The sequence below is a fragment of the Protopterus annectens genome, chromosome 6.part0, assembly GCF_019279795.1.
Source record: "Protopterus annectens isolate FY-2018-M chromosome 6.part0, PAN1.0, whole genome shotgun sequence".
Taxonomy (NCBI): domain Eukaryota; kingdom Metazoa; phylum Chordata; order Ceratodontiformes; family Protopteridae; genus Protopterus; species Protopterus annectens.
The window spans coordinates 1701368953-1701391084 of NC_056737.1; the positions used below are offsets into that span (position 1 = coordinate 1701368953).

A 22132-nucleotide genomic window follows, 5' to 3' on the forward strand; every position below is an offset into this window, starting at 1 on the left:
CCACCTATGTGGTAATTTTTGGGTACTTTGTTTTTTCCAAAGGGGATGACTATGCACTTTTTGGCATTTAGCTTGAGGCCATGGTTTTGACACCAGGTATCTGTCTCAGTGAGACCCTTTTGGAGGATGTCTATGTCAGCCGAAGAGTCAATTATAGCCCCTAGTTTGCAGCCGTCTGCAAACTTGGTCAGCCATAGTCATCCTGTGCTTGCCTGTACCTCTGAGAAGTATATGCCGAACAGAAGGGGTTCTAGGACTGAGCCCTGGGGAATGCCACTTGTAACTGGTTTAGAGTCAGACCTAGCTCCTGCAACTCTTGCCATGTGGGTTCTGTCCGTGAGCCAGTTGGCAACCCATCTCGTGACGTAGGGGTTTATGTTCAGGCTGGTGAGCTTGTCTATAATACCAGAATGGGGAATGGTGTTGATGGCCTTTGCGAGGTCTAGGTAGGCTGTGTGGACCACCTTTCCCTCATCTGTAGCCTTGGTAACTGTCTCAAAGAAGTCCACCAGTTTCCTGCCTTTCTTGTAACTAGTCTGGTCCAGATACAGATTTGCTGTATCCAGGACTGTTTCTAAGCTTCTGAGCCCTCCCAAGCCTTTCTGTGTTGGAGGGAAGCCTTCTAGCTTATCAGTAAGAGTGGTAAGCATTAGGTACCCTATCTACCACAAGAGGAGAGGTTTATGGCCCAGAAATTGTAGTTTATTGGCCATTTTGGCAGTTTTTCTATCTCTCTCAACTTTCTGGTTTAAAAGCCCACATTTGTGCTTATTTCCTACCTTTCCTGTAACTAGTCTAGTCCAGATACAGACTTGCTGTATCTAGGACTGTTTGTAAGCTTCTGAGTGGTGCCAAAGTCTGCTCTTCAATTTTTCCCTTAGATCTACTAGTCCTCTCCTCTCCTGCACTTTTACTAGCTTATTAGTCTAGCACTTTACCAGACATCTTGTAGCAATTATTGTAGCACACAAAAGTGCTACCAGCACTAAACGTTCTACAAGAAAACAGATCCATTACTTATTATTAATGCCCACCCTTCCAGGCATGTCTAAAGGTCAGTCCCTGTGCTTTCTCCTATTAACCTGGTGAACTTGGGCATCCTGAGGCAATGTAGCAACTGCCTCATGTACACCGACAACCCTCTCCTCTTACCTCCCAACCTCAGACTTGTGAGAGATGCACTTATATATCCAAATTGGAAGCCACACACTCTCCAGCCAAAACTGGAATAGCTGGTCAAAAGGAGAAGGTCAACACTTGCACCACACCATATGGAGCACATAGCCCTCCAGAACACACACCAGCACTGCCTTCACATAAAAACACAAACCACATACCCATCTTCGTGGAGGCTCTCAATAAAAATCTACCCAAACAGCAGAGGCCTCCAAGGCAGAAACGCACTTGACCACCACAACACAACACCAATCATGAGACACATAACTCTCCTAAACAGTGTGCCACTCAACCATAGCCCCCTAAGGCAAACAGCATGCCCGACATACTAGTCATAGGTGACTCGATAGTGAGGCACACTGATGTCCTCCTCACTAGGTTGCATAAGGAGAAAGTAACAGTCAGCTGCCTGTCAGGTGCCATGATCCACCACATAATGCATGCACTCAGTTCCCTCAACAACAGGTACAAATACAACTCAGTCATTGTATATGTGGGTGTGAATGACCTGAGACATACCTCCCTGGACTACATGAAAAGAGACATGGAGAAGCTCTTGGATTATGTAGCCCAGGTGGGTATGACCCTAGCCCTGAGCAGCACCCTACCATCATCCAGAATGATACCACAGTACAAGCAGAAAATTATTGATTTCAACAATTGGCTAAGTTTTTGCTGTTATTGTAAGGGGATCCAGTATCTGTCTGCCTGGGATGACATGATTGACAGACCTTGATGCTTTGCCAGAGATGGCCTGCATCAGTCACCCTTGGGTTTCCGGATACTGGTCAAGGCTCTTGCCACCCCTATAGTGCTTTTTTTAGATGGTGTTCCAAAGACCAAATTACCACCATAACAGCTACAAACAAATACATTCTGAGGGTTATGCTGCTCAACACTAGAAGTCTAAATCTCAAAATGCACTCACTCGAAGCACTCCTTAAAATGGAGAACATCGACATTTGTGCTGTAACAGAGACCTGGTTCAAGGCAGCAGAAAGCATCCCTACACTACCAAGCTATAACTCATTCCACACCTTTCAGCACCAGAACTTGGACAGAAGCTCCAAAGACAGTGTTTCCATATTCATAAAGGATGTGCACACCTCCAGACTGGTAGCCCAAAATAGCACATCAGAGATACTTCAGGTGCAGCTAACATTGGATAAGACAGTGATTCAGGCCTTGCCTGTTATTGGTCCCCAACCATGTCCCAAGACTCACACTTCACATTCCTAAGCACCCCAGAGAATATTAGAGTCCAACCTAACACTCTCATACTAGGCGATTTCAACTACCCCTAAATTAACTGTGAAAACTACTCATGTACCAATACACTTGCCCAATGTTTCCTGGAGTTCATTAATTACAGTGTCCTGGACCAGTTCATTCTTACTCCCACTAGAGGTAGCAACATCCTTGACCTGGTCATTAATAACATGGGTAACCGTTGCTCTACACCAGTAGCCAGCTCCTCCCTGGTTAGATCCGACCACAAACTAATCACCTTGGAAATCCACATTCCCCCCCATCAAGGTAACTACCATGGAAACTTCTCCAAAGCTAACTTTGGGCTCCTAAAAACAGAGGTGGCTAACTTTACGGCACCCATGCAAATGGAGAATAGTTGCATGACCGCCGAATCATACACCAAAGCACTGTACGAACACTTAAACAAATGCATGGATCTTGCCATACCCGATAGAACCAAGATACTCTCCTCCAAAAAAAGGAAGCCAATCTGGTGATCCCCTGCCATAAACCAACTCTACAACAGAAGGAGGAAACTGATGTGGAATAAGGACATGCTACACTTAAAGAAATCCCAATCTCTCAGAGCCACAGGCTCCAGGGATCTAAACCTGGTCATCACAATGAACAAAACATGTTGGAGGGATAGGTTTCTGACCCAGAGACTCCCCATACTCTGGAATAGAGCTGAGTGCCTCTTTGGCCATCTTCAAAAAGAACCTTGAAGATTGGATGGGAGATAGGAAATTCACCCCAGGGATCATGTCAGTCCCCCTGCTAGACAGGGGACCAGGGAAGTAAATATTCTGGGAAGAAATAGCCAGGGAAATATTATGGCTAGGCTTGTATAGGCCCTAGGGCCGATAGCCTAGTACCAACCTATGAACCTATATGTCCTAATACTGGAAAAACTCCCTTATCAGCCTCAACAAAAAGTTGAGATCCCTCATCAAATCCTCTAAAGCTAGCTATGAAAACAGAACTGCAGCAGATAATAAGGACAACCACAAGGCCTTCTATTGTTATGTAAAGAATCTCTATGACAATACCCAGATTTGCTCTGAGCTACTGTACAATGGTACCTCCTATACTGAGCCAACAGATATTGCTAATATACTGGCCAACAGATTCAGTGCCAAACAAAGGACCAATCACAATAGCAGTAGATTGCCAGGCACCAAGTATTACTGCTGCACAGGTTAAAACAGCACTGTCTAAGGCCAAGAATACAGCTTCTATGGGACCTGACAATATCCCTGGCTGTGTTCTACATGAACTACAGAGTGAACTGACATCTCACGTGTGCTCTTTTCAATCACAGCCTCATCTCAGGCTTTGTCCCTACTGAATGGTGCACTCCTGCAGTCATCCCTCTCCACAAAGGAGGAGTGACTACAGACCCTTGGAAGTATCGCCCCATTAGCTTGACAAATCTGATATGCAAAGCCATGGAAAGCATCATCATGGAGCTAATAAACAAGGATATAGGGAATCTCCAAACTCTGGATCCCACACAGTTTGGTTTTGTGAAGGGTAGATCATGCCTGCTCAACTTGGTCGACTTCTTTGAGTCAATCGCCACAGCTGTGGATGAAGGCAAGGTGGTTCATACAGCCTACATTGATCTGGCCAAGGCCTTTGATACCATTTCCCACTCAAGAATCATAGAAAAACTCACTAAACTAGGCATCAACCCCTATATCCCTAGGTGAGTTGCAAACTGGCTCACAGATAGAACCCACAGTGTGAAAGTAGCTGACTCCAAGTCAGACTGTCAACTAGTCACGAGTGGAGTCCCAGAGGGTTCGGTCCTGGGTCCTCTCCTGTTTGGTATCTACTTCTCTGAAGTCAAGGCCAACACGAAGGGACTCTGGCTAATGAAGTTTGCAGACGATTGCAAATTGGGAGCTATTATTAACTCCCCAAGTGATGTTGACATCCTACAGAATGGCCTCACTGAGACCAGCGACTGGTGTCAGAACCATGGCCTTAAGCTCAATGCCAAAAAATGTGTCATCATCCCCTTTGGGAAAAAACCTGGTTCCCATGAATTACCACATGGATGGTAGTCCGCTGAACACAGAAGGCATTATAAGAGATCTGGGAACAGAGGTTGACAGCAACCTCTCTTGATCACCACATTGCCACTGTGGTCAGAAAGTCCTTCTATGTGGCACACCTAATTACTAAGGGTTTTGCATCCAGGAAGAAGGAGGTCATTGTCTCCCTCTACTCTTCCCTCATTAGGCCATTCATCGAGTACAATGCCCCATTTGGCTTGTACCTCACTAGACACCTGCAACAACTGGAGAGGCTGCAAAAGTACCTCACAAAGAGGATCCTAGGCCTTAAACACTTGTCCTATATGGACAGACTCAAAAAAACTTCAGCTATTGTCTGTCGCATATCACCTACTTAGAGGCGATCTCTGCTTGACTTACAAAGCCATGTCTGACCCAGCTTTGTTAGAAATGCTACATCTAAAGAAATCCAAATCCCTCCGCACCACACGCTCTAGAGACCTCAACCTCATTACCACAATCAACAGAATGTACTGGAGGGACAGGTTCATAACCCAGAGACTGCCCATGTTATGGAATAGAATACCCATACATGTCAAACAGAGCACCTTGCTGACCCTCTTCAAGAGAAATCTTGATGAGTGGATGGGAAACAGAAAATTCTCCCCGGGGATAACTCCATTGGCTCTAATCGACAGAGGCAATGGGAACTAAGGTGGAGTGGCACGATGCCAGGATAATCCAATGGCTAGGCTTGTAAAGGCCCTAGGGCCATTAGTCTAGTACACACCTATGTGATACTTCATAACTCCTGTAATGGAGGCTGATGAGATATATGCTCGTGAACTGTTAAAGACATTGTTTCAGCTTCACAGCTTCTGATTGCCCATGAGTTTTTTTTTTTTTAATTTTTAAGTCGTTATGGTTACATTCGAGCCAATAATGCCAAACCCCACTAGCTGTGGATGTACGTGTTTTAGCATTTTTATTGACGTCAACATCACAGCATAAGTGAACAGGGGCAGGGTCTTTAAATTCACCTGAGCTTGGCTGGGCTTCACTTGCAGTTTTACTGAATGTTTTGCTTGTGTGGCCATTTTACTCATTGGTTTTTATGTTAATTGGGATGTTTTGCAGGCATCTTAAGCTTTCTGGGCATCAGCTGGGTTTGAAACCGGGGGCAGATTGAGACAGGGTAAATTTCCGATTTCCCATCCATTGGTCACTGTTATGTTTAAATAGGCTTATGGATCAACTCTGACCCCCCCCCCCCATGGACGTTAAGTCATGTTTTTAATCTCTTATCTCATTAACAGAGAGAGCCTTAGCCACTATCTGGAATCCCAAGGGCGACAGGTGCAGGCCATCCTCTGGCAAAGCATCGTGGTTTGTCGATCATGTCATCCCAGGCAAATACTGGATCCTCTTAGAATGACACCAGAAGCTTAGCCAATTGCTGAAGTCAATTATTTTGTCTTGTACTGTGGTATCATTCTGGGTGATAGCAGGATGCTACTCAGGGCTAGGGTCATACTTGCCTGCGCTACAAGATCGGGAAACTCCTCCATGTCTCTTTTCATGTAGTCCAGGGAGGGACGTCACAGGTCATTCACACCAACATGGACAATGAGAGAGTCATATTTGCACTTGTTGTGTTGTAAGCTGCTTGCATGCGTTATGTGGCGGATCCTGGCACCTGACAGGCAGCTGACAGTAACTTTCTCCTTGTTTAGCCTGGTGAGTGGAACATCAGTGTGCCTCACTATAGAGTCACCTATGACTAGAGTGCTGGGTACGTTGTTATGCCTTATGGGCATACTGTTATACTATAATATTACTAAAATAAATGCTAATTTTATGGAATTTGAGTTATTTCTGTTTCATATCATTGTTGGTTGTAAGGTCAATGTTTCTAATACAAAAATAATTGTTTTATACAAATATTAGAGGAAGCGTTATGAAATATTACTATCATAAGATGTCAAAGCAGCTGTCATTCCTCATTTCTGTTTTTATTTTATTTTTTCCGTAGGGCGAAACTGCCCAAATTGGGACTGTCACGGGGTAACTGTACAGCAAAAAATGGAGGCTTGCACACTAAACGTACCTGCATATCTCTTAACCATTTAGCATAAGAAATCTGGTCCAAGCTACAAAGAATGGGGGACAAAGGCTGAAAAATAATGAAATACTGCTCTTTTAAATAAAAAAAATGGTAAAAATAAAAGGTTTTGCATTACCAAGTCTGAAACTCAAATGTTTGTCATTATTGTTCGCACTGGTTTGCCAGAAGACCAGAAATTTTATGAGGAATAGACCAAAAATATAAGTAAAAATCTGGACTTTCTGCGAGAATCGGGACATTTGACAAATAAGCGTACTTTGTTGAAACACTAATACATTTTGAAACGTCACTCGCAGCTTACTAAAACGTTGGAATCCTGAGTCAGACTTATTAATCAACACGGTGAATGTTAGTTATTCTGTTCGTTCCGTAATGCCTGACAGGGCATGCTGGTCTTTCTGTAACACGTGTGCTGTAGTTGCCATTGGATTTTGTTTCTTGTTAAAGTTTACATTACTAGTTTAGTTGCAGTAATTGTATAGTTTACTCTGTAGTAAAAATGTCCCAGGTGCAGGCTCGATTCTTTACAGACAACAAAAAGTAAGTAATCCAGTTAAATATATATTTGTTGTGATTACTACGTCCTTGCATGCAGATATGCTGGGTATCACAGTAGACACGCTGGGAAGTAAGTTTTCTGTTTGGGAGTTAAGCGTGATGTTATGTTTTGTTTTGTTTTGTTTTTAAGAAAGTTCAGTGTGCTGTTATATTTTGTATTATTATTTTTTTGCTTGGGTATTGTTAATTGTTATAATAGTGTTTAGGTTTGGTAAATACACATATTGTGTCTTCTGTACTGTGACCAATTTTCGATTTTTTTTTTATGAGAAGGTTGTTTTGTAGGAATTTGCACTTTTTTTAACATTCCTTCCGCGCTTTAGGTATGGATCACAGCCCGGTCTGAGGCATTCTTTCTGGCTGTATCATTCCGTTAGCGAATGAGTAAGGGAGGCTTATTTGGTATTTATGCTATTTGACTATACAAATCCCAGATCTTGATACTTCGCCAATGTCAGGCATCAGCATCAAGTACAATCGTTGCATATTTTGTTTTGTGTCTGTGTTGATCATTTCACTAACTGCTCTTGTCTCCTGATAAAATGCTTACTAAACAAATCATAGTTGAAACTTTGTATACACACAACAAAGACTGCTATATATTCTGTTGAGTTCCAAATCACTGCGTGACATGGTGAGGGCAAAACCAGTGTAGCCATTCATAACCCTTCTTTTCCAGTTTTTTTGCTCGTGGGTTTGGCGTGTTACATAAACAGTCACAATTTTTTAACCTCAGTCTTCATAACCTCCGGGTTGCTAGCTCAGCTGCGGTACTAGTACGCATATTTATTTTATTTTACATTTATTGACCGGGAATGTCAGACTGAGCTAATAGTAGCCCTTTTTCAACGGAGGCCGGGGAGAAAAGCTCCACAAAAAAAGACATTACATTAAAAAGCATTACATTTAGAATATAAAAGCAAGAAGAAAAACTAACCGTGCAAGTTAATGTATATGTCAACTCAAAGAAATACAGTGTAGTGTATGAAGCAGTAAGAAGAATAATTTTCTGGTGTTTACTGTTACTGTGTAATATGGATGAAGGAGGGAAGTGAGGGATCCAAATTTTTTTTACTATAAATAAGAAAGTTACTGTTAGGGTTGCCACCTGTCCCACTTTGCGAAGGACAGTCCCTCTTTGGGCAGTTGTGTCCTGTGAAAAAATTAAAAAAATGGCAAATGTCCTGAGATTTTAGGGTAAAAATATTTCCTAAGTTTTCTTTAATCATTGATAAAATAGTTATTTTGAATCTGAAATATCTAAATGATACGTATTAGCATAAACAACCCAAATGCTACAAGAATAAGCTTTTATTTTGCCAAAAGTGAAACTATGTCCGTTGTACTGGTCATGGGTATGATTTGTCCTGCAAAATCAGGCATTTCTACAAAAAATGTCCCACTTTCGGCATTTGAAAAGGTGGCAACCCTAGTTACTGTTCATGGTAAGACATAGCTAGCAAGTGTAAGAGGAGGAAAAGAAGGCTATGAATAGGTAACAGGTATGTAAGCAGAAGACAATCAGCTTGGCATAATAGAGTTAAGAGGAGTGAATGCAAGAACAGAGCCAGTGTCTTTTTAAGTATTCCTTGTTGGCTGCTTTGAATTGATTAAGTTTATCGAGGGATCTAATTTCTAATGGAAGCTATTCAAAGAAATGGTAGGTTGGTAACTATAGAGGTTGCTGCCCAATTTGGTCGTAGATTTATAGATTTGAAGGAGATTTTGGTCAGAGCTATGTAGAGATCTGAGTTTTGTATTAGAACATTACCCCACCAGATCCGCAGTAGCAAGGACCGCCCAAACCCTGCCCAGCACTCTGAGCATGACGCTTATTTTGAAAAGTGCTTTGAATAAACATGGGCAAACCATCCTCAGAAAAATGAGTATGCTAAACATTGTAATTATTTCAATACAAAGCCTTTTCTCCCTTATTTGCTGGTACCGGGATTTCCAGTTTCCAGTGATCAAAAGCTTCAATATATTACATCTTAGACTAAATAAGTTGGCTGAACGTGTACTTTACAAATGCTATACCGATCCAAACAGATTTACCTATTCAAACGAACACAGAATATGCTGCATTTATACAAAAGTATTACATTATTAAGCTGAGAGTTACAACTCTCTTAAAGGGGAGGGGTGTGAACGCATAATATGCTGCATGTATAAAAGCTATTACACAGACTTAAAATTCCTTTTCTGTAAGGTGCGGGTGCCAACTTTTTCTGGGAAGTCTTCTTTTTTTTTTTTTTTTTTTTTATTGAAGTTATTGAATTTATTTATTGTCCCACTGCCTCAGAATATTGCTTGTTGCTTTATCTCCAGAAAAATCTTTAAAGAAAGGTAGGGGGGTGCACGGGTTATGGGTATGGATTGCAAAACGGGAACTTGTGGATACTGCGTACATATTGCCCTTCTGACCTGCTTCTTACCCTACAACACATTATGTGGTTAAGTACAAAGTGATTAAGCAGGTCAGTCACCCAGGACATGTGGTGCTTTCGACAGTGCACTTATAAATGTAGAAAATGAGGATACGTTTATTTAATCTCTGTTTTACATATCGTATACCAAAAGCTGTGGTAACTGTAATTAAAGATAACATAAAAAAGCATGAAGCCTGTGTTTAAAAACAGTCGGAGAATGAATATTCACCCTGTTGCTGTATAATCTGCATGGGTTGTCACTCCGCCCTGTCAAGTCATGTAGGCCACCCCCATTCCTGCGCAGAAATCGTGGTGGGGTAATGTTCTAATACAAAGCCGAGATCTGATGGGAGAGTAATGAGAAATAAGAGGAAGTAAGCTGGGCGAGTCGGAAGACTGGTATAGATTAGAGTGAAATATTAGGCGCTGAGAGAAGAGAATCTGATGTGGTAATTCTGGCCAGTTTAAGTATTTTAGTGAGAGTCAGTGATGGAATTTGTATGTGTGGTTTGCTGCAAATCTAGCTACTTTATTATATGCTGATTCAAGTTTAGTAAGAAGGAAGGAGTTGAGGTTTTGTCAGGATTTGTGTGCTATACAGTAGACGAGGTAAGCATGGGAGAGAGTAACCTTTGCTTTGTTATTAAGAAACTTTTTATTTCTATACAGGAGGCAAAGTTTTAAGTGAGTCTTCTGAATGCAGTTATTGACATGCAAGTTGAACTTAAGTTGTAAGAGTTTTGTGCTGGATTCTACATCTATGGGAGTATTGTTGAGAGACTGACTAGAGAAGGTATGTTTAAGGTGGTTGAGATTTTTGGGTAGGAAAAATAGGAGTTTTATTGATATATTATTGAATTTTACTTTGTCTGGAAACGAAAAAGCAGTGCACCTGCATGATTTTTTTTTTGGGGGGGGAGCAAAACCTGCTCAGGTAAAATTAGGCCCAGAGACATTTTAACAACAGGTTCAGTTTGAGTCGGTTGTTAAAATAATGATCATGTAGTCAAAAAATGGTTTATTGCAGTATGCTGAAAAGTCACGTGCTGCAACAATTTTAATGGGTTATCTAAACTGACTGCCTAGTTAGTCACTTGGTTAAAGAGATTATAATGGCTTTTTACTTCTTAACGAATAGATTAGTATATTTGCAGAAAGAACATCCAGATTTTGGTTTCACATGCAGTCAACATATCTACCTTCATTTTCGCTAGCTGACTTCCCAAGTGACCATCCTCTTGTTGTAACACACGTCTCCCCTTCTAAAACAATTTTTAGGTTAATGTTTCAGCTTTATTTTTATATTTCATTTGTTTATATGCGGCTGCTAAATTTGTGTGTAAGATTGAAAACTTGAAATCTCAGAGTTTGAATTTTGCACATATTTTTGACAAAGTGGCTGCGTGAAATGTAGGGGAGTCTGCATTTCCTGCTTTAGTTGTTTTGTAGATATTTGCAACAGACAAGGCTAGAATGCACTTCATTTTGTTTGCAAGTATCTTTTTTGAAAAAAAAAAATTAATACCAAACTAATAATACAAAAGTGCTATTTTTTTTGCAAAACAGGTGGATATTACAAAGAAAAACATTCAGAATGTTAAACTTTATGGGTCATTGGTTATAATTATTTGATACAGTTTTATTTAACATTTTTGTAGTAATTCAACTGTTACAAAATTCGTTTCTTTCTCATTTTGTTACCTCGTGCTTCATTAGTTTAGTTTAGTTTAGTTTATTATATAAATGTTAATTTAGAGGTTTTGCTTTTGGGTTCCTGATCTGATGTCAGAGAAACAGAAATTATTATGAGTGATTTTTGTAGCTAGCTGACCATGGCAGCCAGAATAGACGTAACAGTCTTTGCTGCAACTGGAAAAAATAATTTGAAGTTATAGTTCTTATGGAAAAATACACATTATCAGTTGTTAGACATATGCAGCAATTACAAGTCATCACAGGTCAAGAAATTGAAGTCAGAGTGAATATTTTATCTTTGTTTTATTTCATATAAATTGTTTACAGGGGTAGAGCACTGAACAAAATTAGACTTGTGTCTAGGTGCTTCTCGTTTTCACAGTTTTGAAGGGGTTGCTGTAGTAAAATGTTTCTATGGTCAGTTAATGGTCAAAGCTGAAATCTTGACAAAAATATGTAGAAGTTTAATGTGTATGTATTTATTTATATTGTGTGTATGTGTGTGAGTGCACACATTGAACTTAAATATTTTTTTGCTAACTGGCTTAATCCCAATGGGCCATTTTCAGACTCATTCTGGGGAATTGCACTAGACGGAAGATAAAAGCTGACTTTCAAATGGATTCATGCATAGAGATAAATAGTCAAAATGTTTTACTGGGAAGTTATGAGCACTGTACACACAGCTGTAACTAAAAATGGGCATTAAAAAAAAACTTTCAGCATTTAAACTCGAGCACAAGTTACAAAATGGACTCAAAATTCAGCATACACAGTAAATGTTCAATATATTTAGCATATATAATTTAGGTTTTTTGGGAGGGAAGGAAAAGTTAAGGTTGAGTAAAAGAAGACTTTATGAGGTAAGTGAGAGCATAAAGGGAGGAGAATGGGTTTAATTTATGCTGCCTGCTGTATGCCACTTACCAGGGTGTCATGATTTGTATGTTTTCAACTTGGCTGTGAAGGATTGGTAGGAAGGGATTGATCATGATCATATGTTTTTTAATTTTATTTTATAATTATTATTCTAATTTATTATTATATTATTCATTATTTTATAATTTCTCATGTGTTTGGGCTAGTGTTGTGAAGTCATGATCAGTGGCACAGGCACAAAGTCTTGTCCTAAAGGTATGTTAAGGATGAGATTTCTTGAAATTGTGAACTTAAGTTATATGCATTATATTTTTTAAGTTGATATGTTGGCAAAAAAAGGAAAGGTCTGTAGTTTTTAAAAGTCTGACGCTAGGAGCAGGATGCATGCTTATTTAACTGGAAGCCATTTTGCCTTTTGAAGGAATTGGCACCCAAAAGAGAATATCACTGCAATGGAGGTGAAGCTACAGATATTCTTACCTGTGGTTTGGAGGAGGGTCTGAGGTTGCTTGGGTAGCAGGGGAGATAAAAGCAGGAGAACTTTTTAAACTAGAGAAGTTGTGACTTTACCACCAAATCAAAAGTAAAGTGAGAGAGATACTGTTCAAGAGTTGGGTTTTGGTCGAGCCAGATACATATGGATGTGAAGTGAGTGGCTGTTTCTAAGGATAGTTGATCGTTTGTGTAACAGAACGGCCTCTTCATCGAGGGTGGTGATTTTTTGTTTGGTAGCAATGATCATAGGTTTTTGTCTTCTTGGAACTGAGTGTGAGTTTATTTCTGAGTAACCAGTTTGACTGAAGAGAACTCCCCCCCCCCCCCCAAGTTCCTTTTTATGTCAGAGTGGGAAGTCTTACATTTGTAGATGACAGTGGTATTTTCCTATAGAATAATATTGAGGTGTGGAAGATCCATGGGTAGGTGGTTAGTAAATGGGGATGGAAAATGAGGAGATAATGGGGATTGTTGAGGTACTTTTTTGAATAGGCTTGAGGAAGGTGAGGGTGAGTATTTGATTTGGGGTGTAAAGTGCATCCTGTCCCGGAAATGTCTGATCCATGGGAAGGTTTCTTGACTTATTCCAACTGAAATAAGGGAGTTTAATAGAAGATGGTGGTCCATCAAGTCAAAAGATTTTGTCATTTCAATGAAGATTACACTGATTAAAAGTTCCCTAGCCATGTTCATAAAGGTAGCATCAGTGAAGATATAGAGGGCTTTCATGGTACTATGGCCAGCCAAGGTGTGATGCTGGAATGGCGAAAGGGCATTGTATTTTTGGGTTTATTGTGTAGTTTAGGTGATGACTAGTTTTTCAAAAGTCTTTGCCTTGCTTGGAAAGGATTCACATTGGCCTCAAGTTTTTGGGTCTTTCAGGTTTGGGCTGCTAAGGTATAGGTGGTGTTATTGGTTGATTCTATAATGTTGGCATTATCTTGAAATAGAAATACATAGGTTGTGCAGGTGGTATAGAATGGGAAGCACATTATCTTTGCATAGTACTGTAAACCAAGAGATACACCTATCTGCACCTGTTTGTATGCATTTGTGCAGTGTAGTGTGTGTGTTTTGCATTCTGGGCTAAAAGAACATCCAGCTTTGTCTTGATACCTTGGCTTCTGGTGAAAATGGGTCTGGCTCAGTTGTCCTTTCCCGGTTATCAAAGGACAAATGAAATGAAATTAAATAAAATTAATTTTTAATGCAGCCAATGCTAAAGGGGTACTCGACTAGAATATGGCTTACCATTCATTGCAGCTGCCTCAAAAAAAAAAAAAAATGAAAAAAAAAATATCCAAACCATTTCAAGTAAGACCAAAGTATTTTCAGCACTCTCTGCCTAGGTAAGAATCCTATTGTAAAACTATAATAGAAGCCAAACAGCTTCACTTGCAATATAGGGTAGCCCTGTTACTTATAGGTTCATACTAGGCTAACAACTACTAGTGCCCTTATAAGCCTAGTCATGCAATCCAAATGTGACCCACACATTTGATTTTATATAGTTGGTAATTTACTGACTGCCTCTGTCCATCAGAGATGTAGGAGCCAGACCAGGGGTGAATTTCTGTTTTCCCATCCATTGGTCCAGGTTGAGCATAAAAAGGGATAGGGAGGAACTATACTTCACATGGATGGGGAGCATGTTCCGGAGAATGGGAATTCTCTGAGAAACGTATCACTCTCTGTCCAACCTGTCCTGTTTATGTTCCAAGCAAAATTTAGGTCTTTTAAGTAATTCTGATGCTGTTTGTTTTCTGGCTGCGTAAAAGGTTGATCAAAACAGGGTCCAGGGATGCCTTATTTGCCAGGGAAAGATCACGTCTCAGAAGTCTGTATATTGCTGAGTAAAGAGACAGGGCTTTGAGGCAATCAGCATAGGGCTTTGTGTTTACTTCCTGTATTCTTTTTGTAAGAAACATTTGTGGACATTGTAGTTGCTGCTTGTGTTTGGTTAGGTATATACCGAAGGACTATTATAATCTGTGATAGCTCTGATGAGGGCTGAGTACAGTGGTATTATGACCTCACTGGACCTAGATGCCATGCCCTTGCTTATAAGTTTAGCAACATAGAGGGATTTTCTTACTACCTTGGGATATGTTACTCAAAAGCTAGGCTACTGTCTACATAATTTCCCAGACCCCTGACTAATGAATCAATTTTTGTTTTTTTCTTTATTTCATAGTTACCAAGGATGGTAAACTTCCCAAAAGGTACCATAATGTATTTCTTGGTACTGAGTTTTAAGCCATGGATTTGGGCACCAAGTTTTTGTCTGTATTATGTCTTTCCTAAAGGGTGTTTTCATCAGGGGGGGGGGTTCATTGACTGCTCACAGTTTGCAATCATCTTTTGTTAGCCACAGGCCTTGGCTTTGACATGCAAGAAACAGATGTTAAATCTAGTGTATGGAGGTCTTCTATGTCCTTGTTGATAGTTTCCATGATAATTCTTTCTATTGCTTTACAAATAAGACCAGTCAGATTAATGGTTTTGTAGTTTTCCAGGTTCTGTTGATGGTCCTTCCTTATGAATGAGGATGACAATTGCAGTTCTCCATTCACATGGCACAAAGCCTGTTTTAAAATTATAGTTTAATAGTGAATCCAAGGGTCAAAATAAGTCATATTTTAGACTATTCAGAAGGCATCCTGGGATGTTACGGTGCCCATCATGCTCCCTAGTTGTGGTTGGAGGGGTTATGTTTGAGGGGATGGTTGGGGGTGAGAGGTTCTGTTGATGGTCCTTCCTTATGAATGAGGATGACAATTGCAGTTCTCCATTCACATGGCACAAAGCCTGTTTTAAAATTATAGTTTAATAGTGAATCCAAGGGTCAAAATAAGTCATATTTTAGACTATTCAGAAGGCATCCTGGGATGTTACGGTGCCCATCATGCTCCCTAGTTGTGGTTGGAGGGGTTATGTTTGAGGGGATGGTTGGGGGTGAGAGGGGGTAAAGTTGTAACTGTATCAGCTAAGTGGTTTGTAATATCACCAGGCTCTGTGAATGTAGCACCATTTACCACCAGTTCAGCACATTGACTTAGCTGTAGGAGGCCTTGTAGATATCTTTCACCTGGGAAGCTTTCTTAACCTCAAAGTTGGCTTTGCTTGACCTGATTAGCCTTTTTGGTTGACTATAGAGAATTTCTGTCTTTATGGGAATTACCGTTCCTGATTTTTGCCATTTTTTTTCAATTTATTGTATATCCTGTTTAGTTTGGGATGCCACCTGGGTGCTTTGTTTCTGAGGCTAGTCGTGTGCTTACTTCTGGTAGGTACAGCAGGCTCTTTGCAACCATTGACATGATTGTAGCAAGTTTCTGAGAGCAATTCAGTGTAGAATGCTGTGTTCTCTGGATTTGGACGGCCATTGAATTTTGACAGACCATCACTTAAAGGACAACAATGGGTTTCTGTTATTAAATGCTCAAGCTCTCTGTCATTTTTCTCCCTATTTAATGTCCCTGCTATGAATAAACAACAACACAGCAGTTAAAATATTTTAAATTGACTGTCTCCACTAGAACGGTACTGTGGTGGTTTCACTTTCAAAATTCTTTTATCCCACCCTGAAAAAGTCTCCAATTCATTGACGTCCTCAAGGCCACTGAGTACAGGTAGTTTTCTGACCAATTCCCCCCAAACTGACATCATCATGACCAACCTAAAAACCCACCCATGCTGTGAAGTCACAGCTCACTGGTCCTTCCCCTACCCATATAGAAAGTAAAGGCTAGACCATGGAAACAGTACATGAGTCAAATCTCTTGCTGTGAGCTGTTAATCACAGCAGGCAACAGCTCAAATTACCTGTAGCACTTTGACAGCTAGAAAAGTTAGGTGTGAAAGAGAGATGAGTCAAAGTAGTTCAATTCAGGCTTCACAAAAAATCTGCAGTTTAGCCATTCTAAAAAGAAGCAGCAGTAAAAAGCACTTTGAAAGTCTGTTTTGTGGCATTTGCACTGTTTGCATTTTAAGTAGTCAATGAATGGCATGAAATGTTTAAAACTAATTGACTGAAAGACAGCAGTTTATGCACGTAAAATCAATGCAGTGACAGGAGCTTTAGGAAGAAAGAGGCCTACGTGATGTAACTTTTTACAGACTAGCACTGCATTGGGTAGACCTAGAGGCAGAATAAACAATCAGAATTAATTCAAGATGCCAGACCCCATGTGGTCAGACTCCGAAATTATTTATAAAAATATTTAAAAGCCTGTAAATTGTCCAAGAGTGGTGTTAAAATGTAGGAAACAACCAAACCAAGATGAAATAAACATGTTTTTGAGTCTGTGGGTGCGATTCTCCTTTAATAAAAGGTAATTTGCTTTGGAATAGTTCCTAACTGTTACTGGTTTTAATGGGATTACAGAGTTTATTTTGAAGGAGACAGATTTATGGTCAGACCTTACCAGGGAGTATGAGACATGGTGGGGGTGCAGTGTTCTCTCATATTTGTAAGCATTGGTCCAGTATTTTGGAGTCGGCAATGGGCATATTCACTGTTTGGTCAAGGGTGTTTGTATTTATGAAGTCCAGGAATCTGTGTCTGTAGATGTGAGGCTGTGTAGGATTTAATATATAGAGAAGTAATTAGTCTCCCATGAGTATGGTGTTAAGTTGAATGGTGAGTGTTTCCAGTAGGTTCACATATGCATTGTAAGCTCCTAAACAAGTAGTGTTAAATGTAATAAAGCATTGTTTTGTATAAGTAGAAGTGAAAAAGTTTATATGTGTAAATGGATTCATTGTTTTGGTCAGTATGTACAGAAACTCAAGTTAAATGTTTTAACTGCGGAGACCGATATCCTTGTTTTTGTTTACAGAAATAGTCAGTAAAGACGATGCAGAACAAGTCAAAATAAGAAAGTCATTTTGTAAGAGAATTCCAGTCCTTTTTCATCATGATAAAATCTTAGTTTGTAGAGACAGCTGAACTGTGTCAGGCCTACTGCTCGCAGTGGAATGCTTTTAACAGAGATAAGAAATTATCAGAGTTTAATACAAAAAAATAAAACACATGCCCGTGTTAAAAAAAAAAAAAAAACGTGACCTACAGGTTAGGAAGTATTTGCAAGATGTTTTAGACATTTTGACTAGGGCTGATGCTGCTATACAGATGGATGCTACAGGATATACAGTAATGCACACAGATGACACTAGTAAGAATTTGCAAGTTTTTGAAATTGAATTTGAAGTTGTACTTTGTACAGAATTTAAAGAATTGGTTATGACAGAAGCATGCATATTTATGGGTTAAAGATGAAATAAATTCAAGTTCAGCTGTCACAGCTAAAGTGCTCCGAGGGACATATTGGGTGTGTCCAGTTAGAAAAAAAAGAGTAACCATACACATTTATGTTGTGTAGGGTATACCAGAAATAAGTTACAGGAATACAGTTTTTTCAGGATTTAAAGGGTTAAAGATTACAGCAGCTAACAGTTTGAAGTATAACAGCTCTGTACTAGATAGGGGGATGTCATTAGAGTTAGCTACGAATTTATGAGAGTATTTTAATATTCTAGTTTCTGACAGGATACTAGAACAAGCAGAGCATGACAGACAAAGATATTTTTAAGCATAACATTTTTTTCTCTTGGTACTGTTAAAGATGGGTTTGAAATAGTAAGTGCAGTTGGAAGGAGAAAAGTAGAGAAAGGTGAGGGGAGGAGAAAAGGGACGTACTGAAAGTGCCTTCTTCCCCTCCAGCTATGGGAAGCGAAAACTGGGACATATCAAGCAAGACTGTATACTACAGAAAATGGAAAAATAGGCACTTAGAAAAGAGTATTTGCAAGGAAAAAAGTAAAAAAGGAAGCAAAAGTTGCAGGATGATAACATAAGGGGTCAAAGTGAACTGGGTGTTTACTGAAAGTGAATGACAATACAAGTTAATTTCCGACCTTATGGGCAGAAACAAAAACAGACTGTGGGAAGTTAAAAGTTCCAATTACATGGGAGATGCAAGGGATTACATTACCTTTGAAAATCAACAGTATGTCATTACTAAATTACCTCAAGGTTTTCAGAACAGCCCTGCCATTTTTTCATCAGATAGTAGGGACATTTTTACAGATGTAAGTAAAAATGACAGTGTTATTCATTATATTGATGACATTCTAATATAGCCAGAGACTGAATGACTACATAGCACAGCTGAGAAAAGTTCTGAGACAGTTGCAAGAGGCAGGTTTCAAAGTAAACTAAGGCAAAATACATTTTTTGTCACAAGAAGGAAGCATTATCAGACCAACAGGGAGGACTCCTTGTCAGGAAAGTGAGTGACATTCTGCAGTTGCCAAAGCCTTTGACAATTTCAGATTTGCATAAATTCATGGGAATCATGAACTACGATATTTAAAATGTTAAAGCAGAAGTTGGCACAGGCAACGGACCTGATGGCTCCCAAGAGTAAATTATGTTTTGCAAGAAGCAGCAGAAAAGGACTCTCTCCAGGGGTAGTACAGTCCTGGCCATAAGAAACATCTCAGGGAGTGGGCACTAAGTTAAGACAGGTTACTTTTTGTAACAAGAGAATGACTCTTGTAGAAAACGGACATCATCTTTGCATTAAGTAGTTTTGGTCATTTACTGGGGAATAAGACACCGTATTTGACAATGTTCTCTGGGGTTATAGTTTTAAACTCCACATTTGACAATCAAAACTTTGCTAAATGACATTGAGATAAAATCACTGAAGGGGGTTAGTCAGACATTCTTACAGTGTATGTGAATGGTGCATGTTGATGGAAGGATGGGAAATACTACACTAGGTTTGCAATAGTGACATTGTAAAAGGGAGACAAACCAATTATGGTTAAGTTACCAGGATACATGTCAGCACAAAGGGCTGAGCTAGAAGCTGTACAGTATGTTTTGCAGCATTTACATCCAGTAAATATTTACAGTGACTGTGCCTATGTAGTAAAGTCTCTGAGACCACACATGGCAACGTGGGCTATAGAAGACTGTTCACTGATAGTGCAGGACTGATTCAAAAGTACAGGTTGCAGGGACAGTTTAGGACTGATTCAAAGGGACAGTTCAGTGTTTTAAAGTTAAAAGCACAGCATCAATAATGGATAAAAGACTTGCAGGAAGTATGCCAAGAAATAGCCAAAGGGCAAAGTAAAGGAATTGATTGGACCATAGGTCCTAAGAGTACAGAATGTAAATTAAAAGATCTGCAAAAAATAGTAACAGGAGCAGAGTTGTGGTAAACCAGACAAGGTAAATGTTCCAACCTTAAAAGTAAGGACAGTTCCAAAAGGAAGTTTCATGTATACAACAAAGAATCAAAACCAGTAGGGGTCAGTGAATGCAGTGTCACATCAGCTAGGGAGTACTACATTTGCAGTACAAAAGCATATAAATGGCTTCCTATTAGGGTACATGTTGCCATCAATGCCATTAACTAAATAATTACCTGAAGGCAAAATAAGAAATGTCAGGAGAAAGGGAGCATTGGGAAACTGTGGTGCAGTAGATCATAGATGTACAGTCACAACATAAATGTCACAGATGCAAAAGGGTCTTTGTGCTCTGATCATGTGCTCTGATCAACAAGGAGTGCTGTACTTATATTCCAGACAAGACAGAATCCACAAAGCAACATTTTAAGTAGAATACAACTAGCACTTGAAAAGCAAGAAAGACATGGAGCAGTGACTGGCATGATTGTTTAAATGTGTTATTTTAAGAATGGTGGAAAACTATTATTACAGTTTTAATTGCTATAGCAGCAATTATCTTGTGGATCATAATAATGTGCATGTATGTTTAATAAACTTTGTATTAAAAAGACTATCGGGTATCTGTTGTAACTAACTTAGGTGGTAAAAAAAAGTAACATAACCAATGGAGACATGATTTTCCTGTAAAATTCGAAGTTTGATTTCAATTTTTTAATTTAAAATGTTTTGGTTTTCAAAATAGAATTGGGGGATTGATAGAATTATATAAAGTAAAACTGATTTTCCCTCATAGAAGTGGCATGCATGTGATACTGCTTTTCTCACAGTAACAGTATGTATTGATAAAACTGCTGTCTCTCATAGTGACAGTGTGATTTTTAGGAATAGTATAAAAAATACAGAGCCTGCAAATGCAGGAAGAAATAACAAGAACGTGCTTGCATTATATTTAATTTCTAAATGATTAGCCTAACGGAATGTGCTTGTGTAAAACAAAAAGTAATATACTTCTGAATGTTTTTGCTGTTTTTCCTTCACAGTACCAGAAGTTTGGTAATCATAATAACTGTGTGATATATTTTTAGAATAGCATGATGCATTGGTTTAACAGAATGTGCCTGTGTGGAACAAAAAATATACTTCTGAGTTTTTGTAACAAATGGCATTAACAATAGAGGCTTGTTGAAATACCTTAAGCAGTTAAATGTACACAGATATTCAAGCCAAAGGGAAATGGCTAACAGCCGAAAAATTTACAAATGTCCTATCGGTGAAAGAACATTTTGGCATGCTGAGAACTGTTTTTCTCCAGATGAGCAGGTCTAACACTGCAGAAAAAGTTACAGACTATCTTATCAAGGAAAGGACATTTCTGAAAGAACATTTTGGCCTGCTGAGAACCATTTTTCTCTGTATTGAGATAAGGATACAGAGAAAGAAGGCTTCAGTACAGGAAAATAATGCTTTCATCAAGGACAAAATTTTGAAAGTATAAAAATACTTTTTTTTTTTTTGTGGTGGACATTTGGTAATCCGAGGCAGCTGAGGAAGTGCAGTGTGTTTGACAGTATTCTGTGTGTGTTATAGGTCAGCTTGTTTCAATAAGTCTCTTAATGTACAGCTGTACATTTTGTGTGCCTGTAGCTGTTAGAATAGAGAGTTGATTATTCGAACGTCAATTATCCGAACTGTCAGTTATCTGAACCAGCCTTCCAAAGTTTTCGAGTAGGAAAAATCATAGTCTGAATATGTAAACATTATACATTTTCACTTGAGCATATTTTTTGAGCTTGTAGCCAGCTCATGTGTGAAAAATATATTCTTTGTTGCCAACTGGAATCACTGAATGATTGAAAACTGTATTCCTGCATGCAGAAAAAAACAAGATTTTTATAAGTTTTTTTTTATCTGGTTCAATTATGTTTGATTATCCGAACAGTTTGATTTATTAGTTCTGATAATCGACTCTGTACTGTAATTCAATTTAACAGGTAGAGTTGTCGATTTAGGCATTGACTAAAACAGGCACTATGGGGTTGGGGGGTCTATGAGGTTTTAGCCAGTATTCAAAAACATAGGGGGAGAGATACAAACTATCCTTGTCAAAGCAGTGTGGTTAACCATGTCTTCACAAGATGACAAATGTTGGTTCCCCTTAGAATGACCAGTGGATGAAATCAGTACATTTTTCTCACATTGTGGTATCATCTTTGGTGCTGGTAATATGCTGCCGAATGCTAGGCTTATACCAGGCTGAGACACACAGTCTGAAAACTCCGTAATGTCTCTCTTCA

General features: G+C 39.2%; 1 protein-coding gene across 1 annotated transcript in view; it reads left to right on the forward strand.

Moving 5' to 3' along the window:
- Nucleotides 1–6935: 6935 nt before the first annotated feature.
- The window catches only part of WDR12 (WD repeat domain 12), a gene marked incomplete in the record, with an annotated part of 668024 nt that continues 652827 nt past the window's right edge, over nucleotides 6936–22132 (forward strand). Inside the window, 1 exon segment of the mRNA XM_044075093.1 lies at nucleotides 6936–7113. Coding sequence (XP_043931028.1) covers nucleotides 7073–7113 — 41 coding nt within the window.